Here is a 21,488-nt window from a genome sequence, read left to right as displayed (position 1 = left end):
AGGAGGAGAGGTATTTCCTCCCAGTTTCAGACCCCCCAATGAGCGGTGGAATCGAGAGGACACACCTCTCTCTCTCTCTCTCTCTCTCTCTCTCAGCTGTCAGGCTGGCTGCAGGAGTGACTGGTGAAATTGCTGGTTTTGTGTGTCGGAGCTTGGCTCGGCCGGTCGTTCATAAGAGCCTGGGATATACTGGAGGCTTTGGGATTGTGCTGCTAAATTTCTCCATGTTTTTTTTTTTTCCTTATCTAGGTGAAACATTTTATGATTAGCATGGAGCCCATTTCCTCTGCTGGCATCAGTTGGGGATTCCCACAGCTGGGGGCCTGGCCCCATTGACCTAACGGAGCTACGGCCCATTGACCCCAACTGGGGGTCTGGCCCAATTGACCGAACGGAGCTATGGCTGATGGACCCCAGCTGGGGGTCTAGCCCCATTGACTCCATGGAGCAGTGGCTGATGGACTGCAGCTGGGGATCTGGCCTCACTTACTGCAGTGGAGTTACACCCATGTACCCCAAGTGGGGGTCTGGCCCATTACAGCTCTTTGTGTATTTAATCTGGGCAGCCTTTTCCCTTGTGAGCCGGAGAGGAGTGCGTGGGTTGTACCCTTGGCTTGGCCCCAGTCAGCAGCATCTGAATTAACCCTTTCACTCCCGGATTACTGCTTTCGACTCTGATCCAGCGAAGCCCCGTGGACGAAGCCCACACCGAAGTGGAGTTTTCGGTTTCTTTTTCTTGCTGACTTGAAGCTTTAAAAGAGAACAAAAATCACAAAGACGTTTGAACCGACCCACCTGCAGTTCTCTTGACTTTTAAGCCAGCCAGCTTGCCATGGGCCAGGGTGTGGCTACTGATTTCCTGCCTTTGGCCACTAAATCAACTGGCTGATGGTGTAAACTGGCCACTCCGACATTACTCTTCCACTCCTTGTCGTCTTTGGTTTTTAAATCATGTGTGTGTGAATCGTATTAACTCTCCCGTGGATGCCTGTTTTCTCTCTGTGTCCCCTGTTGTGTGTCAGAAACTGGCCCCCAACCACGTTCTCTCGAATTTTCATTCGACCCCCCCACCCAGGAGAGAGAATTTTCTCACAAATGAGACAAAACCCATCCTCGGGAATTGTTTGTGGCCGGCCGGGGGAAATTGCTCAGACCATGGGCTGGAATTGAGCCAGGCCAGCCGGTAGGTGAATATAAAGTCTGACGGCACAGCTCCGGCCCCAGCGTCTGAGACTCTGCTCAGATTACTTGGCCTTTCAGCTCTCGCTGCTGCCCCAGCCGCACATGAGAAGCAACTGGGCAACGAGCGACCCTGGTTTTTCAATTTTAATCTAGTTAGCGGAATTTAATAGACCCAGGTCTGGGCACTAGCTGTTTCCTGACCTGTATATCTGCTAACTAGGTCTGATCCCCTTTCTGTTCCCCCGGCCTCCGTGCCTCATGGCATCTTTCTCCTGTTGATTTCTTTTGCTGTTTAATTAATTTAACTTTTTAAAATCAAACCCCATTGCCCTGCCTGCAGGTTAGAAAATCCTTTGGGTTTATACTGCTATTTACGGTTAAGGGTTTTTTTAAATACTTTTTGTTGATGTTAAGAATGTTCCCTCCTCCCCTTTTGAAATAGAAATAATTTCTATCTATCCATCCCCTTACAGTCTGTCTATCTGTCTGTCTGTCTGTCTTCTCAGCTGCGGCATACACCTCTTTGATGATAGCCATAGCCTGTATGTTGCTACAAGCTTTTCTGGATAGAAACTAATGACTAGTGAGATTTTTTTTTAAATCAAACCTCAGAAGTCTCAATTGTACTTTTTTGGTTCTTAAATTGTAAACCAGTGGACTTTCCTTTCCCCACTTTGCGCCCCCCCTCCCATCCTTCAAATAACTCTGAAGCTTCTGGTTTTTGTAACTGTATCTAGCCATATATTTTTCTCTCCCCAACTTTTAAAATGCTTTTAGCATAAGAACCTAGGTTTGGGTTTTGTTTTTTTTTGTTTTAAACCTAAAAGTATCTTTCACTGACATGAGCAGTCGGGTTATTTTCTTCCTTGTGATCTTGTCAATTTACAATTGTGTGTTATATTTACGAGGGGAAAAAAATCCAAGTAAGAAATTTCATGGTTTTTGTTGTTAATCTTATCATTTAAATCCCCCCACCCTCCTTTTTTTTTTTAAAGCTACTGACACATGTTTATTAGTGGATGGATAAATGTTACCTCTACTTCCCTTACACCTCAGCCCTATGACTATAAAAACCCTGTTGTCCCGCTAGCCCTAGATCCCACGACTTGCTCCTTAGTTTATCCATGTAAGTTGGGACGGGTCCTGCTTCGGCAGGAAAAGTGGCAGTGGTGGGGACGCGTGGGAAGGCTGCGTGGCGGAGGCGAAGCCGGCAGTGGGGATGTCTTTAGGAACGTGGTTCGCTTGGGTGGATCTGAGCGCGTGGTACGGTCAGCTGTGACCGTGGAGAGAGACTTACAGTACTTAATAAAAGTCTATTCTTTTAGTAAACCGCATGCGAGCTGGATTGTTGTTCTGAGTGGCCACTGAAGGCAGGGGGCTGGAGCCAGGACTCCTGAGTTCTCTCCTCTGCTCTGGGAGGGGAGTGGGGTCCAGTGGGTTAGAGCGGGGGTGGGCTGGGACCCAGGACTCCTGGGTTCTCTCCTCTGCTCTGGGAGGGGAGTGGGGTCCAGTGGGTTAGAGCGGGGGTGGGCTGGGACCCAGGACTCCTGGGTTCTCTCCTCTGCTCTGGGAGGGGAGTGGGGTCCAGTGGGTTAGAGCGGGGGTGGGCTGGGAGCTAGGACTCCTGGGTTCTTTGGGTGTGACACAAGTGGCCACATGCCACACCCAAGATGGCGACCAGGGCCCCCAGCTGGGGGTGTGTGGACTGGTGCCACTCCCACGATGGCGACGACAGCTACGGGTGTCAGGGCGGCTAGTCCCGCGCTGGGGGCCGGGTTGGACCGAGCCCTGAACCCCCGCGAGCTCACACCTGCCCTAGGTCGGGGCCTGAATGTGCTCTTGCCACTCCTAAGTTGGCGTCGTCTTCCTATTCCCTTCCCAACATGGCCGCTTAGTCAGGGACGCTGCCACTTCCAAGATGGCGGCCATGGTCGAATGGCAGGCCAGTCCCAACATGGCTCATGAAGGCCACTCTCAAGATGGCCGGTGTGTCCTGCTGCGTCAAGTCTGCCACTCCGGCGATGGCCGCCGCTCCCTAGCCCGTGGGCGGTGTCACACTCAAGAGGGCTGATGGGCCCGGCCGTTTCTCGGGCCAACATGGCTTCCGCACCGAGCTAGGCCACTCCCAAGATGGCCGCGTCTCCCGGCCGTAGCCTGGGCCGCTTCCAAGATGGCGCCGAGGCTCCTCCCCGTGTTTTGAATAAACTTTATTGGGAGGCCGGAGCCAGAGCAGGATCCTGGGGCCTGGCCAGGCCGAGCGGGACCGGACCGGGCCTGGAGAGACCCCCCCGCGGGGCCTGGGCGCGGGAGGCGGGGACACCCCTCCGGGGTGCAGGAGGGAGCCCCCGCTCTAGGCCACAGGGAGGGGGTGTGGGGTGACCCCCGGAGGGAGCGGGGGGAGGGGAGACCCCCCCGGGCTCGGGCTCGCTTGGGGGTCAGTGGCCCCAGGGCAGGGCACCCCGAGGGGGCATTTTCTCTTTTGGGGTGTCGCGGGGACCCCAGTTGACCCCTAGGATTTTTGGGGGGGCCGGGAGTGATTTGGGGGAACCCCAGGAGCGTCCGTCCCCCTGGGCTGGGCTCTGGGAGGGGTGCGGGGCCCCCCACGTCCCCTGCCCCCCGGCTGGTCCTGAGGGGGCGTCAGTCGTTTATTGCGGGGGGGCCGCCATGGCCTCGGTGCCCGTCTACTGCCTCTGCCGCCTGCCCTACGACGTGACCCGCTTCATGATCGAGTGCGACACCTGCCAGGACTGGTTCCACGGCAGGTGGGGCGGGCATGGGGCGGGGGCCTGTCCCCTCTGGGGGGCCGGCTCGGGGGGGCGGGGGCCTGTCCCCTCTGGGGGCTGGCTGGCTTGGGGGAATGGGGAGGGGGCCTGTCCCCTCTGGGGGGCCGGCTCTGGCCGGGGGGCTGGCTGGCTCGGGGGGGCGGGGGCCTGTCCCCTCTGGGGGGGCCGGCTCGGGGGGGCGGGGGCCTGTCCCCTCTGGGGGCTGGCTGGCTTGGGGGAATGGGGAGGGGGCCTGTCCCCTCTGGGGGGCCGGCTCTGGCCGGGGGGCTGGCTGGCTCGGGGGGGCGGGGGCCTGTCCCCTCGGGGGGGCCGGCTCGGGGGGGCGGGGGCCTGTCCCCTCTGGGGGCTGGCTGGCTTGGGGGAATGGGGAGGGGGCCTGTCCCCTCTGGGGGGCCGGCTCTGGCCGGGGGGCTGGCTGGCTCGGGGGGGCGGGGGCCTGTCCCCTCTGGGGGGCCGGCTCGGGGGGGCGGGGGCCTGTCCCCTCTGGGGGCTGGCTGGCTTGGGGGAATGGGGAGGGGGCCTGTCCCCTCTGGGGGGCCGGCTCTGGCCGGGGGGCTGGCTGGCTCGGGGGGGGCGGGGGCCTGTCCCCTCTGGGGGGCCGGCTCGGGGGGGCGGGGGCCTGTCCCCTCTGGGGGCTGGCTGGCTTGGGGGAATGGGGAGGGGGCCTGTCCCCTCTGGGGGGCCGGCTCTGGCCGGGGGGCTGGCTGGCTCGGGGGGGCGGGGGCCTGTCCCCTCTGGGGGGCCGGCTCGGGGGGGCGGGGGCCTGTCCCCTCTGGGGGCTGGCTGGCTTGGGGGAATGGGGAGGGGGCCTGTCCCCTCTGGGGGGCCGGCTCTGGCCGGGGCTGGGGGCCTGGCTGGCTCGGGGGGGCGGGGGCCTGTCCCCTTGGGGGCTGGCTGGCTTGGGGGAATGGGGAGGGGGCCTGTCCCCTCTGGGGGGCCGGCTCTGGCCGGGGGGCTGGCTGGCTCGGGGGGGGCGGGGGCCTGTCCCCTCTGGGGGGCCGGCTCGGGGGGGCGGGGGCCTGTCCCCTCTGGGGGCTGGCTGGCTTGGGGGAATGGGGAGGGGGCCTGTCCCCTCTGGGGGACCGGCTCTGGCCGGGGGGCTGGCTGGCTCGGGGGGGGCGGGGGCCTGTCCCCTCTGGGGGCTGGCTGGCTTGGGGGAATGGGGAGGGGGCCTGTCCCCTCTGGGGGGCCGGCTCTGGCCGGGGCTGGGGGCCTGGCTGGCTCGGGGGGGCGGGGGCCTGTCCCCTTGGGGGCTGGCTGGCTTGGGGGAATGGGGAGGGGGCCTGTCCCCTCTGGGGGGCGCTGTCTCCGGGCCGGGCTGGGGGCTGAGCTCTGGGCCAGTGGGTAAGCGACTCTTTGTCTCCCCCAGCTGCGTCGGGGTGGAAGAGGACGCGGCCGCTGACATTGACCTTTATCACTGCCCCAACTGCCAGCTGGCGCATGGCCCCTCCGTCAGTGAGTACCCCGAACCCGCCCGCCTCAGGCCGGGGCAGCCGGGCAAGGGACTGGGACAGGCTTCGGCCCCCAGGCTGGGGGTGGCTGCCTTGGGGAGGGGGAGGAGGAGGGGATCTGCTTCCCCCACCGGCTTGATCTCCCTTGACGGGGTCTCCTGTCTTCCGCAGTGAAGCGGCGCCGCGGGCCCCCGAAGCAGCAGGACATGGGGCTGAGAGAGTCGAGTGCCACAGTGCGGACGGGCAGTGCCCAGTTCATAAAGGAGCTTCGGGCCCGGACGTTCCCCAGGTGAGAGGGACAGTGGAGGGGGCCGGGGGGGGGCTGGGCAGTTGGGGCTGGGTGCTGGGAGGTGCTGGAGGGCTGGGCAGAGGGGCCTGTCCCCTGGCAGGGCTAGGTGCTGTGTAGGGGGTGCTCACCCCTGGTAGGGCCGGGTGCTGGAGGGTGCCAGGGGGCTGGGTAGGGGGCACTTGGCGCTGACAGCTTGAGAAACTTCCAAGTGCCCAGCTCTGACTGCCAGCCGCCCACCCCAGAGGTGCCTGCATCTCAACACTTGGCGAGTCATCCCTGTCCGATGTTATATGCAGCTGTTCCCAGCTGCTCCGACCCAGAGGCGGCTGCATCTCAGTGTGGGGGGGAGTCATCCCCATGCAGTGCTATGTACGGCTGTTCCCAGCCGCTCCATCCCAGAGGTGGCCGCACCTCGCTGACTCTCCCTACCACCCAGCAGCGCAGACGAGGTGATCCTGAAGCCCAGTGGGGCGCAGCTGACAGTCGAGTTCCTGGAGGAGAACAGCTTCAGCGTCCCCATCCTGGTGCTGAAGAAGGACGGGCTGGGCATGACGCTGCCCCCGCCATCCTTCACCGTGCGGGACATCGAGCACTATGTGGGTAAGGCAGGGCCGAGGGGGCTGCCAGTGCTGGGAACGGCCGCTGGGTGTGCGTGTGTGTGTGGGGCAGCGGGCGGTAGGGTTCCATAGCTTGCGCTGGGAGAGTGGGGTTTCAGGGGGGCCGTGGCTGGGTGTGGGGAGTCAGGGGCTGTGGGGGGGGCCATAGCTGGCTTGGGAGCAGTGGAGGTTCAGGGGGGCCGTGGCTGGCTGGGGGCTCGGGGCTGTGGCGGGGGCCCATAGTTGACTTGGGGGCAGGGGGGCCCATAGCTGGATTGGGGGCCGGTCGCTCTCACTCTGTGCCCCCCAGGGCCCGAGAAAGAAATTGACGTGATCGACGTGAGCCGCCAGGCTGATTGCCGCATGCGTTTGGGTGACTTCGTCGGCTATTTCTGCGCCACCCGGCGGGACAAGGTGCTGAACGTCATCAGCCTGGAGTTCTCCGAGAGCCGGTCAGCGGGGGCTGGGGCAGCGGGGGGGGGGGCGGGGGGAAGGGGGACTGGGGCGGGGGAAAGCCAGGGGAGAACGTATTCTCTGTATTATTTCCCGGACACCTGGGTCCCTGAAATGTGCCTTCCACCCGCCCCGTTCTGTGCTCCCAACTCCATCCTCCACTTCCTATGCCTGTGGGCTGATGGCCAGGCCCCCCCTCCTGGACGCCGGGGTCCCACAGGCTGACGGCTCTGCCCCCCAGGCTGTCCAACCTGGTGGAGACCCCGAAGATCGTGCGGAAGCTGTCGTGGGTGGAGAACCTGTGGCCGGGCGAGTCGGTGTTCGAACGGCCGAGCGTGCAGAAGTACTGTCTGATGGGCATGCAGGACAGCTACACCGACTTCCACATCGACTTCGGGGGCACCTCCGTCTGGTACCACGTGCTCTGGGTATGGGCCGGGCGGGGACCACGCGGGGGGGGGGAGGGGAGGCGGCGGGGGGTGGGCGCAGTGACCCCCCACTCACTGTCCCATTCCCCCCCGAAGGGTGAGAAGATTTTCTACTTGGTACGGCCCAGCCTGGCCAACCTGGCCCGGTTCGAGGCCTGGAGCAGCTCGTCCAACCAGAGTGAGACGTTCTTCGGGGACCAGGCTGAGCACTGCTACCGGTGCCCCCTGCGCCAGGGCCAGACGCTCTTCATCCCCACGGGTACCCCCTGCCCCCCGCGGGTACCCCGGTCCCCTCCATCCCCACGGCTACCACTGCCCCCTGCGCCAGGGCCAGACGCTCTTCATCCCCACGGGTACCCCCTGCCCCCCGCGGGTACCCCGGTCCCCTCCATCCCCACGGCTACCACTGCCCTCTGCGCCAGGGCCAGACGCTCTTCATCCCCACGGGTACCCCCTGCCCCCCGCGGGTACCCCGGTCCCCTCCATCCCCACGGCTACCACTGCCCCCTGCGCCAGGGCCAGACACTCTTCATCCCCACGGGTACCCCCTGCCCCCCGCGGGTACCCCGGTCCCCTCCATCCCCACGGCTACCACTGCCCTCTGCGCCAGGGCCAGACGCTCTTCATCCCCACGGGTACCCCCTGCCCCCCGCGGGTACCCCGGTCCCCTCCATCCCCACGGCTACCACTGCCCCCTGCGCCAGGGCCAGACGCTCTTCATCCCCACGGGTACCCCCTGCCCCCCGCGGGTACCCCGGTCCCCTCCATCCCCACGGCTACCACTGCCCCCTGCGCCAGGGCCAGACGCTCTTCATCCCCACGGGTACCCCCTGCCCCCTGCGGGTACCCCAGTTCCCTCCATCCCCACGGCTACCGGTGCCCCCTGCGCCAGGGCCAGACGCTCTTCATCCCCACGGGTACCCCCTGCCCCCCGCGGGTACCCCGGTCCCCTCCATCCCCACGGCTACCACTGCCCCCTGCGCCAGGGCCAGACGCTCTTCATCCCCACGGGTACCCCCTGCCCCCCGCGGGTACCCCGGTCCCCTCCATCCCCACGGCTACCACTGCCCCCTGCGCCAGGGCCAGACGCTCTTCATCCCCACGGGTACCCCCTGCCCCCCGCGGGTACCCCGGTCCCCTCCATCCCCACGGCTACCACTGCCCCCTGCGCCAGGGCCAGACGCTCTTCATCCCCACGGGTACCCCCTGCCCCCCGCGGGTACCCCGGTCCCCTCCATCCCCACGGCTACCACTGCCCCCTGCGCCAGGGCCAGACGCTCTTCATCCCCACGGGTACCCCCTGCCCCCCGCGGGTACCCCGGTCCCCTCCATCCCCACGGCTACCACTGCCCCCTGCGCCAGGGCCAGACGCTCTTCATCCCCACGGGTACCCCCCTGCCCCCCGCGGGTACCCCGGTCCCCTCCATCCCCACGGCTACCACTGCCCCCTGCGCCAGGGCCAGACGCTCTTCATCCCCACGGGTACCCCCTGCCCCCCGCGGGTACCCCGGTCCCCTCCATCCCCACGGCTACCACTGCCCTCTGCGCCAGGGCCAGACGCTCTTCATCCCCACGGGTACCCCCTGCCCCCCGCGGGTACCCCGGTCCCCTCCATCCCCACGGCTACCACTGCCCCCTGCGCCAGGGCCAGACACTCTTCATCCCCACGGGTACCCCCTGCCCCCCGCGGGTACCCCGGTCCCCTCCATCCCCACGGCTACCACTGCCCTCTGCGCCAGGGCCAGACGCTCTTCATCCCCACGGGTACCCCCTGCCCCCCGCGGGTACCCCGGTCCCCTCCATCCCCACGGCTACCACTGCCCCCTGCGCCAGGGCCAGACGCTCTTCATCCCCACGGGTACCCCCTGCCCCCCGCGGGTACCCCGGTCCCCTCCATCCCCACGGCTACCACTGCCCCCTGCGCCAGGGCCAGACACTCTTCATCCCCACGGGTACCCCCTGCCCCCTGCGGGTACCCCAGTTCCCTCCATCCCCACGGCTACCGGTGCCCCCCTGCGCCAGGGCCAGACGCTCTTCATCCCCACGGGTACCCCCTGCCCCCCGCGGGTACCCCGGTCCCCTCCATCCCCACGGCTACCACTGCCCCCTGCGCCAGGGCCAGACGCTCTTCATCCCCACGGGTACCCCCTGCCCCCCGCGGGTACCCCGGTCCCCTCCATCCCCACGGCTACCACTGCCCCCTGCGCCAGGGCCAGACGCTCTTCATCCCCACGGGTACCCCCTGCCCCCCGCGGGTACCCCGGTCCCCTCCATCCCCACGGCTACCACTGCCCCCTGCGCCAGGGCCAGACGCTCTTCATCCCCACGGGTACCCCCTGCCCCCCGCGGGTACCCCGGTCCCCTCCATCCCCACGGCTACCACTGCCCCCTGCGCCAGGGCCAGACGCTCTTCATCCCCACGGGTACCCCCTGCCCCCCGCGGGTACCCCGGTCACCTCCATCCCCACGGCTACCACTGCCCTCTGCGCCAGGGCCAGACGCTCTTCATCCCCACGGGTACCCCCTGCCCCCCGCGGGTACCCCGGTCCCCTCCATCCCCACGGCTACCACTGCCCCCTGCGCCAGGGCCAGACGCTCTTCATCCCCACGGGTACCCCCTGCCCCCCGCGGGTACCCCGGTCCCCTCCATCCCCACGGCTACCACTGCCCCCTGCGCCAGGGCCAGACGCTCTTCATCCCCACGGGTACCCCCTGCCCCCCGCGGGTACCCCAGTTCCCTCCATCCCCACGGCTACCGGTGCCCCCTGCGCCAGGGCCAGACGCTCTTCATCCCCACGGGTACCCCCTGCCCCCCGCGGGTACCCCGGTCCCCTCCATCCCCACGGCTACCACTGCCCCCTGCGCCAGGGCCAGACGCTCTTCATCCCCACGGGTACCCCCTGCCCCCCGCGGGTACCCCGGTCCCCTCCATCCCCACGGCTACCACTGCCCCCTGCGCCAGGGCCAGACGCTCTTCATCCCCACGGGTACCCCCTGCCCCCCGCGGGTACCCCGGTCCCCGCCATCCCCACGGCTACCGCTGCCCCCTGCGCCAGGGCCAGACGCTCTTCATCCCCACGGGTACCCCCTGCCCCCCGCGGGTACCCCGGTCCCCTCCATCCCCACGGCTACCACTGCCCCCTGCGCCAGGGCCAGACGCTCTTCATCCCCACGGGTACCCCCTGCCCCCCGCGGGTACCCCGGTCTCCTCCATCCCCACGGCTACTGGTGCCCCCTGCGCCAGGGCCAGACGCTCTTCATCCCCACAGGTATCCCCTGCCCCCCGCGGGTACCCCGGTCCCCTCCATCCCCACGGCTACCGCTGCCCCCTGCGCCAGGGCCAGACGCTCTTCATCCCCACGGGTACCCCCTGCCCCCTGCGGGTACCCCGGTTCCCTCCATCCCCACGGCTACCACTGCCCCCTGCGCCAGGGCCAGACGCTCTTCATCCCCACGGGTATCCCCTGCCCCCCGCGGGTACCCCGGTCCCCTCCATCCCCACGGCTACCGCTGCCCCCTGCGCCAGGGCCAGATGCTCTTCATCCCCACGGGTACCCCCTGCCCCCCACGGGTACCCCGGTTCCCTCCATGCCCACGGCTACCAGTGCCCCCTGCACCAGGACCAGATGCTCTTCATCCCCACGGGTACCCCCTGCCCCCCCTGGGTACCCCGGCCCCCTCCATCCCCACGGCTACCGGTGCCCCCTGCGCCTGGGCCAGACGCTCTTCATCCCCACGGGTACCCCCTGCGGGTACCCCGGCTCCCTCCATCCCCACGGCTACCGGTGTCCCCTGCGCCAGGGCCAGGTGCTCTTCATGTCCGCGGGTATCCCCTGAGCCCCGCGGGTACCCCGGTCCCCTCCATCCCCACGGCTACTGGTGCCCCCTGTGCCAGGGCCAGACGCTCTTCATCCCTATGGGTACCCCTTTTCCTCCCCCTTGAGGGTACCCCCCAGTCCCGTTCATCCCCATGGGTTCCCACAGACCTCTCCTGCTCCCATACCATGGGTCCCCGATCCCCCATTGTCCCCCTCCAGGGCTGGGTTCCCCTGGAGTCTGACTCTGCTCTGTCCCCAGGCTGGATTCATGCCGTGCTGACTCCCGTTGACTGCCTGGCCTTTGGGGGCAACTTCTTGCATAGCCTCAACATCGAGATGCAGCTCAAGTGAGTGTCGGGGGTGCCGGAGACCCCCAGCCCCGCCCCAAGGACCGGACCCTGCGGGGGGTGGGGCTTGGTGCAAAGCACTCTGGGAAAGGGCCCACGTCTGCTCAGCGGGGACAAACGGGGCAGGCGTCCCCAGGCTGTGTTATGTGTTGCTGTTCCCCGGCTGCTCCGCTGCAGAGGTGGCTGCATCTCAGTGCTGGGTGAGCCGTCCCCATGCGGCTGTTCCTGAGCTGTCCCAGCCCAACCTGGTTGTCTCCCCCCTGCAGGGCCTACGAGATCGAGAAGCGTCTGAGCACAGCTGATCTCTTCAGGTTTCCCAACTTTGAAACCATTTGCTGGTACGTCGGCAAACACCTGCTGGACATTTTCCGAGGTGAGCGGGGCCGGGGGGCGTCTGAGGTGAGAGGGGCGGGGGGCCCGTCCCATCCCCTGAGTCCTACCTGTGCCTCTTGCCCCCCAGGCCTGCGGGAGAACCGCCGACACCCGGCCGCCTACCTGGTCCATGGAGCGAAAGCTCTGAACACGGCCTTCCGTGCCTGGACCCGCAAAGAGGCAAGTGGGTCAATCGGGGGGCCGGGAGCGATGCCCGGCTGGGCAGAGCTGGAGAGAGGTGTACACTGTGTTACAAGGAGCTGTCGTGCCCTACCCCAGCGTCAGCCGCATCTCAGGGCTCTCGGGGGGACATTGGACTTACAGAGGCGCCTGCTCTGGGCTGTGTCTGTTCGACAGCTGTCACTCGACCTGTGTTAGCTCGACACAAAGCCCCCCCAGAAATTCCCGCTGTCCCCACCCCCCGCAGCGCACTCCCTCGCAGGGACCCCTTCCTCCGACGGGACTCTTGGCCTCCCAAACCTGACCAGGCCCGAGCGCCTCCAGTAACCCCACCCTCCCCTCCAGGTGCTGGAGGAGCACGAAGACGAAATCCCCGGCTCCATGCGTCCTGCACAGCTCATCAAAGACCTGGCCAAGGAAATCCGCCTGGTCGAGGTGAGGGGCAGCCCTGGCACGAGGGGGCACCATGGGGCAGGGGCCACTGGGCAGGGGGCGCTCTCCCCTGGCACTTGGGGCTGGGCACTGGGGGCAGGGGCTCTCCCCTGACAAGTGGGACTGGGTGCTGTGGGGTGGGGACCAGGCGGTGGGTCTCCCCTGGGAGGTGGGACTCGGTGCTGTGGGGTGGGGGCTAGGCAGGGCCGGGCACTGTGGGGCAGGTGGTGGGGGGCAGGAAGGGGGTCTCCCCGGTAGGTGGGGGGGCACTGTGGGGGAGGTGGTTGGGGCTAGGAAGGGGGTCTCCCCGGTAGGTGAGGGCCACTGCGGGAGGCAAGCAGGGCTGGGCACTGGGGGGCAGGCAGGGCCAGGGGTGGGGGTATTGAAGCCCTCCCAGGATATCTTTCAGCAGAACATCGGGAAGACGGGCAGCCCCTTCGGGGTGCAGCGGGCCCCCCCCCCTGGCGCCAGGAGGGGGGACCAAAGCCCCCAGGAGCCGGGCTGGAGGGGAGGGTGGAAGGGACGCGAGGGCCCAGCTGCCGGCCCCCCCACGAGGCTGGACTTGGAGCTGCTGGACACGCGCACGGAGCCGCCGCTGTTGGAAAGCACCGAGAGCCCCCCCGAGGAGGAGGTGACAGCTGGGGGCGGGGGCAGGGCAGTGGGCTGGGGGGTGCCATGGGGCAGAGGAGCTGGGCAGGGGTTCAGCCTCCCCTGGAAATCCGAATGCCTCGATCCCCTCCCCGGGCAAGCCGTCTCTGCGCAGCGTGATGTGCGGCTGTTCCGAGCGGCCCCACCCCAGAGGTGGCTGCATTCCCCTCAGCCCAGCCCCCCATTTCCTGAGCCCCTCCCCCCTCCCTTCACAGTTTGACCTTCCCAGCTCCAGCCTGGAGGAGACGGACGTGGATTCGGAGGTGGCGGAAGGGGAGCTCCCCTTGGTGCTGGCCGACGGCCGGCCCGTGCAGTGAGTGGGGCGGGGGGGGCGGGTGGAGAGTTGGGGTTCGGTACGGGGTGCTGAGAGGCAGGAGGCCAGGCAGTCGGCGCTGGGGAGCGGGGTGGGGGGCTGGGAGGGGGTGCTGCGGGCACAGGGGTGCAGGGAGGGGGGCTGGGGGCTGGCAGGGACAGCTGCAGGCGAATGGGAGCAGGGCAAGGGGCTGGCAGGGGGTGCTGCAGGGCAGGGGGCGCTGCGGGCACTGGGGAGCGGGGCAGGGGGCTGGCAGGGGGTGCTGTGGGCACAGGGGAGCGGAGCAAGGGGCTGGCAGGGATTGCTGCAGGGCGGAGGCTGGCAGGGGGTGCTGCGGGCACTGGGGAGCGGGGCGGGGGGCTGGCAGGGGGTTCTGCGGGCACAGGGGAGCAGGGCAAGGGGCTGGCAGGGGGTGCTGCAGGGCGGGGGGCTGGCAGGGGGTGCTGCAGGCACTGGGGAGCGGGGCGGGGGCTGGCAGGGGGTGCTGTGGGCACAGGGGAGCGGAGCAAGGGGCTGGCAGGGATTGCTGCAGGGCGGGGGCTGGCAGGGGGTGCTGCGGGCGCTGGGGAGCAGGGCGGGAGGCTGGCAGGGGGTGCTGCAGGGCGGGGGGCTGGCAGGGGGTGCTGCGGGCACTGGGGAACGGGGCGGGGGGCTGGCAGGGGGTGCTGCAAGGCACGGGGCTGGCAGGGAGTGCTGCGGACACTGGGGAGCGGGGCAGGGGACTGGCAGGGGGTGCTGTGGGGCACTGGGAAGTGGGGTAGGGGGCTGGCAGGGGGTGTTGCGGGCGCAGGGGAGCGGAGCAGGGGGCTGGCAGGGGGTGCTGCAGGGCGGGGGGCTGGGAGGGGGTGCTGCGGGCACTGGGGAGCGGGGCGGGGGACTGGCAGGGGGTGCTGTGGGGCACTGGGGAGTGGGGTGGGGGGCTGGCAGGGGGTGCTACAGGGTGGGGGGCTGGCAAGGGGTGCTGCGGGGGGCTAGCAGGGGGTGCTGCAGGGCGGGGGCTGGCAGGGGGTGCTGCGGGTTCTGGGGAGCGGGACGGGGGGCTGGCAGGGGTTGCTGCAGGGCGGGGGCTGGCAGGGGGTGCTGTGGGGCACTGGGGAGCAGGGCAGAGGACTGACGGGGTGCTGGAGAGTGGGGCTGGCAGGGGGTGCTGCGGGCTCTGGGGAGCGGGGCTGGGGGCTGGCAGGGGGTGCTGCGGGCACTGGGGAGCGGGGCGGGGGGCTGCCAGGGGGTGCTGCAGGGCGGGGGGCTGCCAGGGGGTGCTGCGGGCACTGGGGAGCAGGGCAGGTGGCTGGCAGGGGTTTCTGCAGGGCGGGGGCTGGCAGGGGGTGCTGCGGGCACTGGGGAGCGGGGCGGAGGCTGCCAGGGGGTGCTGCAGGGCAGGGGGCTGGCAGGGGGTGCTGTGGGCACTGGGGAGCGGGGCGGGGGGCTGGCAGGGGTTGCTGCAGGGCGGGGGGCTGGCAGGGGGTGCTGCGGGCACTGGGGAGCGGGGCGGGGGGCTGCCAGGGGGTGCTGCAGGGCGGGGGGCTGCCAGGGGGTGCTGTGGGCACTGGGGAGTGGGGCGGGGGGCTGCCAGGGGGTGCTGCAGGGCGGGGGGCTGGCAGGGGGTGCTGCGGGCACTGGGGAGCGGGGCAGGGGACTGGCAGGGGGTGCTGTGGGGCACTGGGAAGCGGGGCAGGGGGCTGGCAGGGGTTGCTGCAGGGCGGGGTCTGGCAGAGGGTGCTGTGGGGCACTGGGGAGCAGGGCAGAGAGCTGACGGGGTGCTGGAGACCGGGGCTGGGGGCTGGCAGGGGGTGCTGCGGGCGCAGGGGAGCGGGGTGGGGGGCTGGCAGGGGGTGCTACGGGGTGGGGGGCCGGCAGGGGGTGCTGGGGGGCCAGCTGGGGTCTCTGACCTGCTCTCCCCCAGCAGGGCGAAGCGGGCCAGGGCCTCAGGGCGTCGGCGGCCCTGCCCCTCCCGCTCCCCGTCGCCCCCCAGCTCCCCGGGCACCCAGGGGCCGGATCTGGACTCGGAGGAAGATTTGCAGATTGACGAGGCGCCGCCCCACAAGGACCGGCGGGGCCCAGCGCCCCCCCGGAGACTGGCCAGTAGGTCACTGCCCCCCCCGCCCCACAGCCCCCCCGGCTCGGCAGCCCCCCTGGGCCGTTCGGTGAGTGGCTCTGCCGTTCTCTTTCCCAGAATTCCCCAGGAAGCTGCCAAGGGCCAAACCCTGCTCTGACCCCAACCGCGTGCGGGAGCCTGGGGAGGTCGAGTTCGACATTGAGGTAAAGGGGTGACTGGGAGCAGGGGGGTGGGAGGCCGGGCCTGTGAGGATGGGAGCGGGGGGCTGCACTTTGCGGGGCACCCCACGTCTCTCTGCTCCCCCCCAGGAGGATTACACCACGGAGGAGGAGGGCGGTTCAGGTGCCGAGGGGCCGGGGGGCAGCGCGGCCGGGATCCTCGACCTGCTCAAGGCCAGTCGCCAGGTGGGGGGGCCCCACTACGACGAGCTGAGGTGAGACACGCTGGGGGTTGAGTGGGGGGAGGGGAGGGCGCTGGGTGTCCCGGGGGGGCTGTGCCAGGGGGAGGGGAGGGGAGGGCGCTGGGTGTCCCAGGGGGGCTGTGCCAGGGGGAAGGGAGAGGAGGGTGCTGGGCGTCGCTGGGGGGCGCTATGCCACGGGGAGGGGAGAGGAGGGTGCTGGGTGTCCCGGAGGGGGCTGTGCCAGGGGGAGGGGAGGGGAGGGCGCTGGGTGTCCCGGGGGGGCTGTGCCGGGGGAAGGGAGAGGAGGGTGCTGGGTGTCCCGGAGGGGGCTGTGCCAGGGGGAGGGGAGAGGAGGGAACTGGGTGTCCCGGGGGGGGCTGTGCCAGGGGGAGGGGAGGGGAGGGCGCTGGGTGTCCCAGGGGGGCTGTGCTAGGTGAAGGGAGAAGAGGGCGCTGGGTGTCCCGGGGGGGCTGTGCCAGGGGGAGGGGAGGGGAGGGCGCTGGGTGTCCTGGGGGGGCTGCCAGGGGGAGGGGAGGGCGCTGGGTGTCCCGGGGGGGGCTGTGCCAGGGGGAGGGGAGAGGAGGGCGCTGGGTGTCCTGGGGGGGCTGTGCCGGGGGAAGGGAGAGGAGGGCGCTGGGTGTCCCGGGGGGGCTGTGCCAGGGGGAGGGGAGAGGAGGGAACTGGGTGTCCTGGGGGAGGCTTTGCCAGGGGGAGGGGAGGGCGCTGGGTGTCCCGGGGGGGGCTGTGCCAGGGGGAGGGGAGGGGAGGGCGCTGGGTGTCCCAGGGGGGCTGTGCCAGGTGAAGGGAGAGGAGGGCGCTGGGTGTCCCGGGGGGGCTGTGCCAGGGGGAGGGGAGGGGAGGGCGCTGGGTGTCCTGGGGGGGCTGCCAGGGGGAGGGGAGGGCGCTGGGTGTCCCGGGGGGGGCTGTGCCAGGGGGAAGGGAGAGGAGGGCGCTGGGTGTCCCGGGGGGGGCTGTGCCAGGGGGAGGGGAGAGGAGGGCACTGGGTGTCCTGGGGGGGGTCTGTGCCAGGGCGAGGGGAGGGGAGGGCGCTGGGTGTCCCGGGGGGGGCTGTGCCAGGGGGAGGGGAGAGGAGGGCGCTGGGTGTCCCGGGGGGGGGCTGTGCCAGGGGGAGGGGAGAGGAGGGCGCTGGGTGTCCTGGGGGGGCTGTGCCGGGGGAAGGGAGAGGAGGGCGCTGGGTGTCCTGGGGGGGCTGTGCCGGGGGAAGGGAGAGGAGGGCGCTGGGTGTCCCGGGGGGGGCTGTGCCAGGAGGAGGGGAGGGGAGGGGAGGGCGCTGGGTGTCCCGGGGGGGCTATGCCAGGGGGAGGGGAGGGCGCTGGGCCTCGTTGGGGGGACGCTGTGGCACAGGAGGGGGATCCCGCCCCCCCTAACCCTCCGGCCCCCCCCAGCGACGCGCCGGCCTCGCCCAGCACGCAGGAGGCTATCCAGGGCATGCTCAGCATGGCCAACCTGCAGGCCGCCGGCTCCTCGCCCAGCCGCCCGGCCTGGTGGGTCCCGGGCTACGAGCGGGGCTGGGCGGGCGGGTCGGGCACCAAGCGCCCCCGCAGGAAACCCCCGAAGCGGGCGGCCGCCCACAGCACGGACAGCGAGGGCGAGACGGGCAGCCTGGACGAGCAGGAGAGCCTGGGCACCTGCTTCAAGGACGCCGAGTTCAGTGAGTGCCAGGCCGGGGGCGGCAATGGGGCAGGGGCCTCTCTCCTCTGGGGGGCGCTGGTTTCCACCCGGCCCTGGGGAGGGAGAGGTGGCTCAGGGGGGCGGGAATGGGGCAGGGGCCTCTCCCCTCTGGGGGGTGCCGGCTCCCATCCGGCCCTGGGGAGGGGGCTGGGTGGGTCAGGGACATGGGGGCCCCCCCAAGTTACCCCCAGTTTACCCCGCCCCACAGTTTACCCCTCTCTTGAGTCGGACGAGGACGACCCAGCCTTGAAATCGCTACCAAAGAAGAAGAAATGTACGGATGACGCCCCCTGGAGCCCGAAAGGTAATGGAACCCAGGAGTCCGGGCTGCGGGTTCTCTCCCCAGCTCTGGGTGGGGAGTGGGGTCTAGTGGTTAGAGCAGGAGGGCTGGGAGCCAGGACACCTGGGTTCTCTCCCCAGTTCTGAGCGGGGAGTGGTGTTTGGGGGGGCCAGGACACCTGGGTTCCAGGGTGGGGGAGGGATCTGCCCAACCCTCCTCTGGGGTCTAGTGGTTAGAGCGGGGGGGGGCTGGGAGCCAGGACGCCTGGGTTCTGTCCCCAGCTCTGGGCGGGGAGCGGGGGAGGCCTGGGTCCCGCCTGGTTACCTGCTGGCACGAGACGCCCCCGGGCCGAGAACTCTGCGGTACCTTGTCTGCTCCCCCCAGCCCGGGTGACCCCGACGCTGCCCCGCCAGGACCGGCCCGTGCGGGAGGGGACCCGAGTGGCGTCTGTCGAGACGGGGCTGGCGGCTGCTGCAGCCAAGCTGGCCCAGCAGGTAATGGCCTCGCGGGACCGGGGCTGGGCGGGGGGCGCGCTCTGCGGGTAGACGGAGGGGGAGGTGGGGGGCACCGTGCTGGGGAGGACAGGCGGGCGGCTGCTGGGGGGCGCTGTGGCGTGGGGGGCAGGTGGGGGAGGCTGCTGGGGGTCGCTGTGGCATGGGGGGCAGGTGGTGGAGGGTGCTGGGGGTGCTGTGCCGTGCCGTGGGGGGCAGGCAGGGGGCGCTCCATTGTCCCCTCCCCACCCCGCGCTCCGTCCCCCAGGAACACCAGCGGCTGCGGTGGCGGAAGAGTCAGGCCAAGAGAAGGGCCCCGTCCCCAAAGGAGCAGGAGCCGGAGCCCGAGCCCGAGCCGGAGCCCGAGCCGGAGCCGGAGCCGGAGCCGGAGCCGGAAGCAGAGCCCGAGCCCGAGCCGGAGGCGCCTGCTGTGCCAGACGGTGCCCCCGGTGCGGCTCCGGCGCCCCCCACCCCCGAGCCCAAGGTGGAGCCTTTCGCCGGCAGCCTGGCTGACCACGAGTACACGGCCCGGCCCAGCGTCTTCGGCATGGCCCAGCTCACCCGCGGCACCACCCCCATGGCTCCCGGCGTCTTCCTGTCCCAGCGCCGCCCCTCCGCCGGCGCCCCCGGCACCCCGCCCGCTCAGGGTAAGCCGTGGGGAGCACGGGGGCCAGGACACCTGGGCTCTCTTCCCAGCTCTGGGAGGGGAGTGGGGTTTGGGGGAGCCAGGGCACCTGGGGTCCATGGTGGGGCTGTTGGGATCTCCTGTGGGTGGGGGAGGGATCCGCCCAGCCCCCCTAATCCTCTGCTCTGCCCCCCAGGAAAGCGCCCCAAGAAGGGGCTGGCCACGGCTAAGCAACGGCTCGGCCGCATCCTCAAGATCCATCGCAACGGGAAGCTGCTTCTCTGAGCCCCATGGAGCGGGGGGGGCAGCATGGATCACCGCTTCCCCCCACCCCCGGACTGCACCCCCCATGGACCTGTACAGGGGAGGGGCTTCCCTGGTGCCTCCAACGATTGGCTGCTGTGTCCTGGTAGCCCTCCCCCCAGCCCCCCAAGTGCTCCCTTCCCCTTTGGGTCTGATTGGTCTTTTCTGCCCTGGTGGAGGGGCTCTTGGGAACCTGGCTTGAGTGCCCCCCCCCTCCTTTGGAAGGTATCCAGACTTCACCCCATTCCCTGCCCTGATTTTTGGGGTCCAGGGAGGGAGGTGGCTGGGGGACCCTGAGCCCACAAAGCCCTCCCCGACTCTGGGGCATTGACCCCCCATCGCCACCAGCAGGGGTGCAGCTGACCTGATGGTGGGGCTCACGGGGATGGCGGGAGGGGGACTGGGGTAGAGGGTCCCTGTTCTGTCCCCCCCTACACGGTCTGGGGCTCCCCGGGGCTGTGGGGGTTGGGGCCCAGACGGGGCTTGCGCCAGACATTTTATATCCAGGGTTAGAATAAAAATCTGTCGGTTCCGCCCGTCTCGGGGAGACCCCCGTCTCTTAACTGCGGCCCCCCGCCATTTGGCCCCCCTGCCTCCTTCCTGGGCCCCCCTGTGCTGAACAGTCCCCGTTTCCTTCCTGCAGCCCCCTCGCCACATGCCCCCCCCCGTCCGCTACCCCTCGCCATATGGACCCCCAGAGTGAGGTGATGTCGCGTCAGGTGCTGCCAAGACAACCCCTCCCCCCACCTGAGATTGGAGCCCCCGTCCTGCCAGGCATTGCACAGACCCTGACCGACAGCAGAGCCCCCCAGGCCAGTCCCCACACTCTACAGAGGGGCTCTGTGCCCCCCACGCCAGCCCTGCTGAACACACAGGCTCTGTGTCCCCCACACCATCTCCCGCACTCTCCCCAGGGGGCTCAGTGTCTCCCATACCAGCCCCCACCTCCCCACAGGGGCTCTCTATCCCCCATACCTGCCCCCCGTACCAGCCCCCTCCCCCCAGGGCTGTACCCCCCTGCCCCCGAGGGGCTCTCTATCCCCTATACCAGCCCCCATGGGCTCTGGGCCCCCCACACCATCTCCCCCACTCTCCCCAGGGGGCTCAGTGTCTCCCATACCAGCCCCCACCTCCCCACAGGGGCTCTCTATCCCCCATACCTGCCCCCCATACCAGCCCCCTCCCCCCAGGGCTGTACCCCCCTGCCCCCGAGGGGCTCTCTATCCCCTATACCAGCCCCCCATGGGCTCTGTGTCCCCCACACCATCTCCCCCACTCTCCCCAGGGGGCTCAGTGTCTCCCATACCAGCCCCTCCCCCAGGGCCTCTGCCCCGCCATTAGCCTGGGGGGTCATGTGACATGACAGCACGGGGGAGGGAGGGGGCCTCGCTCAGGCCCAGCCCCCTCACGTGTCCGTCCGAAGCCGGCTCAATAAAGTTACATTTGTCTCAAGAACGGCTGGGATTGGGCCTTAGCAGTGAGGTCTCGCGAGAAATAGCGATCGGAGGTCTCGCGAGACTCGGGATCCAAGGCGGAAGTTCGTCGTCAGAGCTGTCGCGAGAGTTGAGTGGGCGAGACAGCCTCCTGAGATATCGCGTGATTAGAAGCGTCCTTGGAGGCACCGCGATACCGTCGCAGGTCGGAGCTCTCGCGTTGTTTCCTCTCATCGCGATACTTCACGTCGGGTCTTGTCCAGCCACCCCAGGCTCAGCCGGCCGATCTTGCCCCCTGTCGCCTTGGAGACGGTGAGTTCTCGCGCGATTTCCCCGCAGGGCTCCCATCGCCTTCGAGCTCCTGGCACGGCGGGTGGGGCGTTCATTTCCTCCCACCGCGCCTGACTTCTCGCGAGTTTTCTCGTCTTTTCATTTCCCCCCCCGCCGGGAGTGAGTTCTCGCGAGGATCCGTCTCCAGTTATCGCGCGATTTCTTACTGGGCCGAAGGTTTAGTCTCATGGAGAGGGCGGGACCAAAGCGAGATCTGCGGCCTAAAGTCTCGTGAGATCTCGCCTCACTACTTTATGCTGAGCCGTAAACGGTTACAGTGATCAGTCTCGCGACCCTTGCGAGATTTTCACCATCAAGTCTCGCGGGATTTTATGCTGAGCAGGCGGCCTCGGGAAGAATTCTGCTCCCCGAACTATCGCGAGATTTCGCTCTTCCCTCCGGGGATCGCTACCCCGGCATTGAACGCGCACGGGAACCGTCAAGGTCTCGCGAGATCTCGTCCCCCCGCTTCTTGCGGGAAAGCTCTGCGGCGAAGTCTCACGCGAACTGTCGCCTGAACTCTCGCGAGATCTCCCGCTTTGCTCCGGCGCGGTGAAGTCACCCACGCCAAGTCTCGCGGGAGGGA

The 21,488-nt window shown here is 68.8% G+C and overlaps 1 protein-coding gene across 3 annotated transcripts; it reads left to right on the top strand.

Annotated features, from left to right (window-relative positions):
* Nucleotides 1-3,368: 3,368 nt before the first annotated feature.
* On the top strand, nucleotides 3,369-19,674 carry PHF8 (PHD finger protein 8). Of its 3 annotated transcripts, none has more exons than XM_043501515.1 (21): nucleotides 3,369-3,944; nucleotides 5,335-5,420; nucleotides 5,588-5,705; nucleotides 6,145-6,305; nucleotides 6,612-6,753; nucleotides 6,996-7,182; nucleotides 7,279-7,441; nucleotides 11,260-11,347; nucleotides 11,614-11,720; nucleotides 11,808-11,899; nucleotides 12,245-12,334; nucleotides 12,729-12,962; nucleotides 13,195-13,292; nucleotides 15,196-15,374; nucleotides 15,466-15,551; nucleotides 15,657-15,781; nucleotides 17,176-17,420; nucleotides 17,649-17,744; nucleotides 18,105-18,214; nucleotides 18,480-18,858; nucleotides 19,033-19,674. In XM_043501515.1, the coding sequence occupies exons 1-21, from the start codon at nucleotides 3,847-3,849 to the stop codon at nucleotides 19,119-19,121; spliced, it is 2,973 nt and encodes a 990-aa protein (XP_043357450.1). In that variant the 5' UTR covers nucleotides 3,369-3,846; the 3' UTR covers nucleotides 19,122-19,674. The 3 variants fall into 3 exon arrangements, with proteins under 3 accessions (XP_043357450.1, XP_038237182.1, XP_038237179.1); XM_038381254.2 differs by having other exon boundaries at nucleotides 17,155-17,420; XM_038381251.2 differs by having other exon boundaries at nucleotides 3,370-3,944; nucleotides 15,199-15,374; nucleotides 17,155-17,420.
* The last annotated feature ends 1,814 nt before the right edge of the window (nucleotides 19,675-21,488 follow it).

This window comes from Dermochelys coriacea, chromosome 23 (assembly GCF_009764565.3).
Source record: "Dermochelys coriacea isolate rDerCor1 chromosome 23, rDerCor1.pri.v4, whole genome shotgun sequence".
In the NCBI taxonomy this organism is placed as follows: Eukaryota; Metazoa; Chordata; order Testudines; family Dermochelyidae; genus Dermochelys; species Dermochelys coriacea.
The sequence above is the reverse complement of the archived record's forward strand: the minus strand, read 5'-3'. Positions and strand labels throughout refer to the sequence as shown.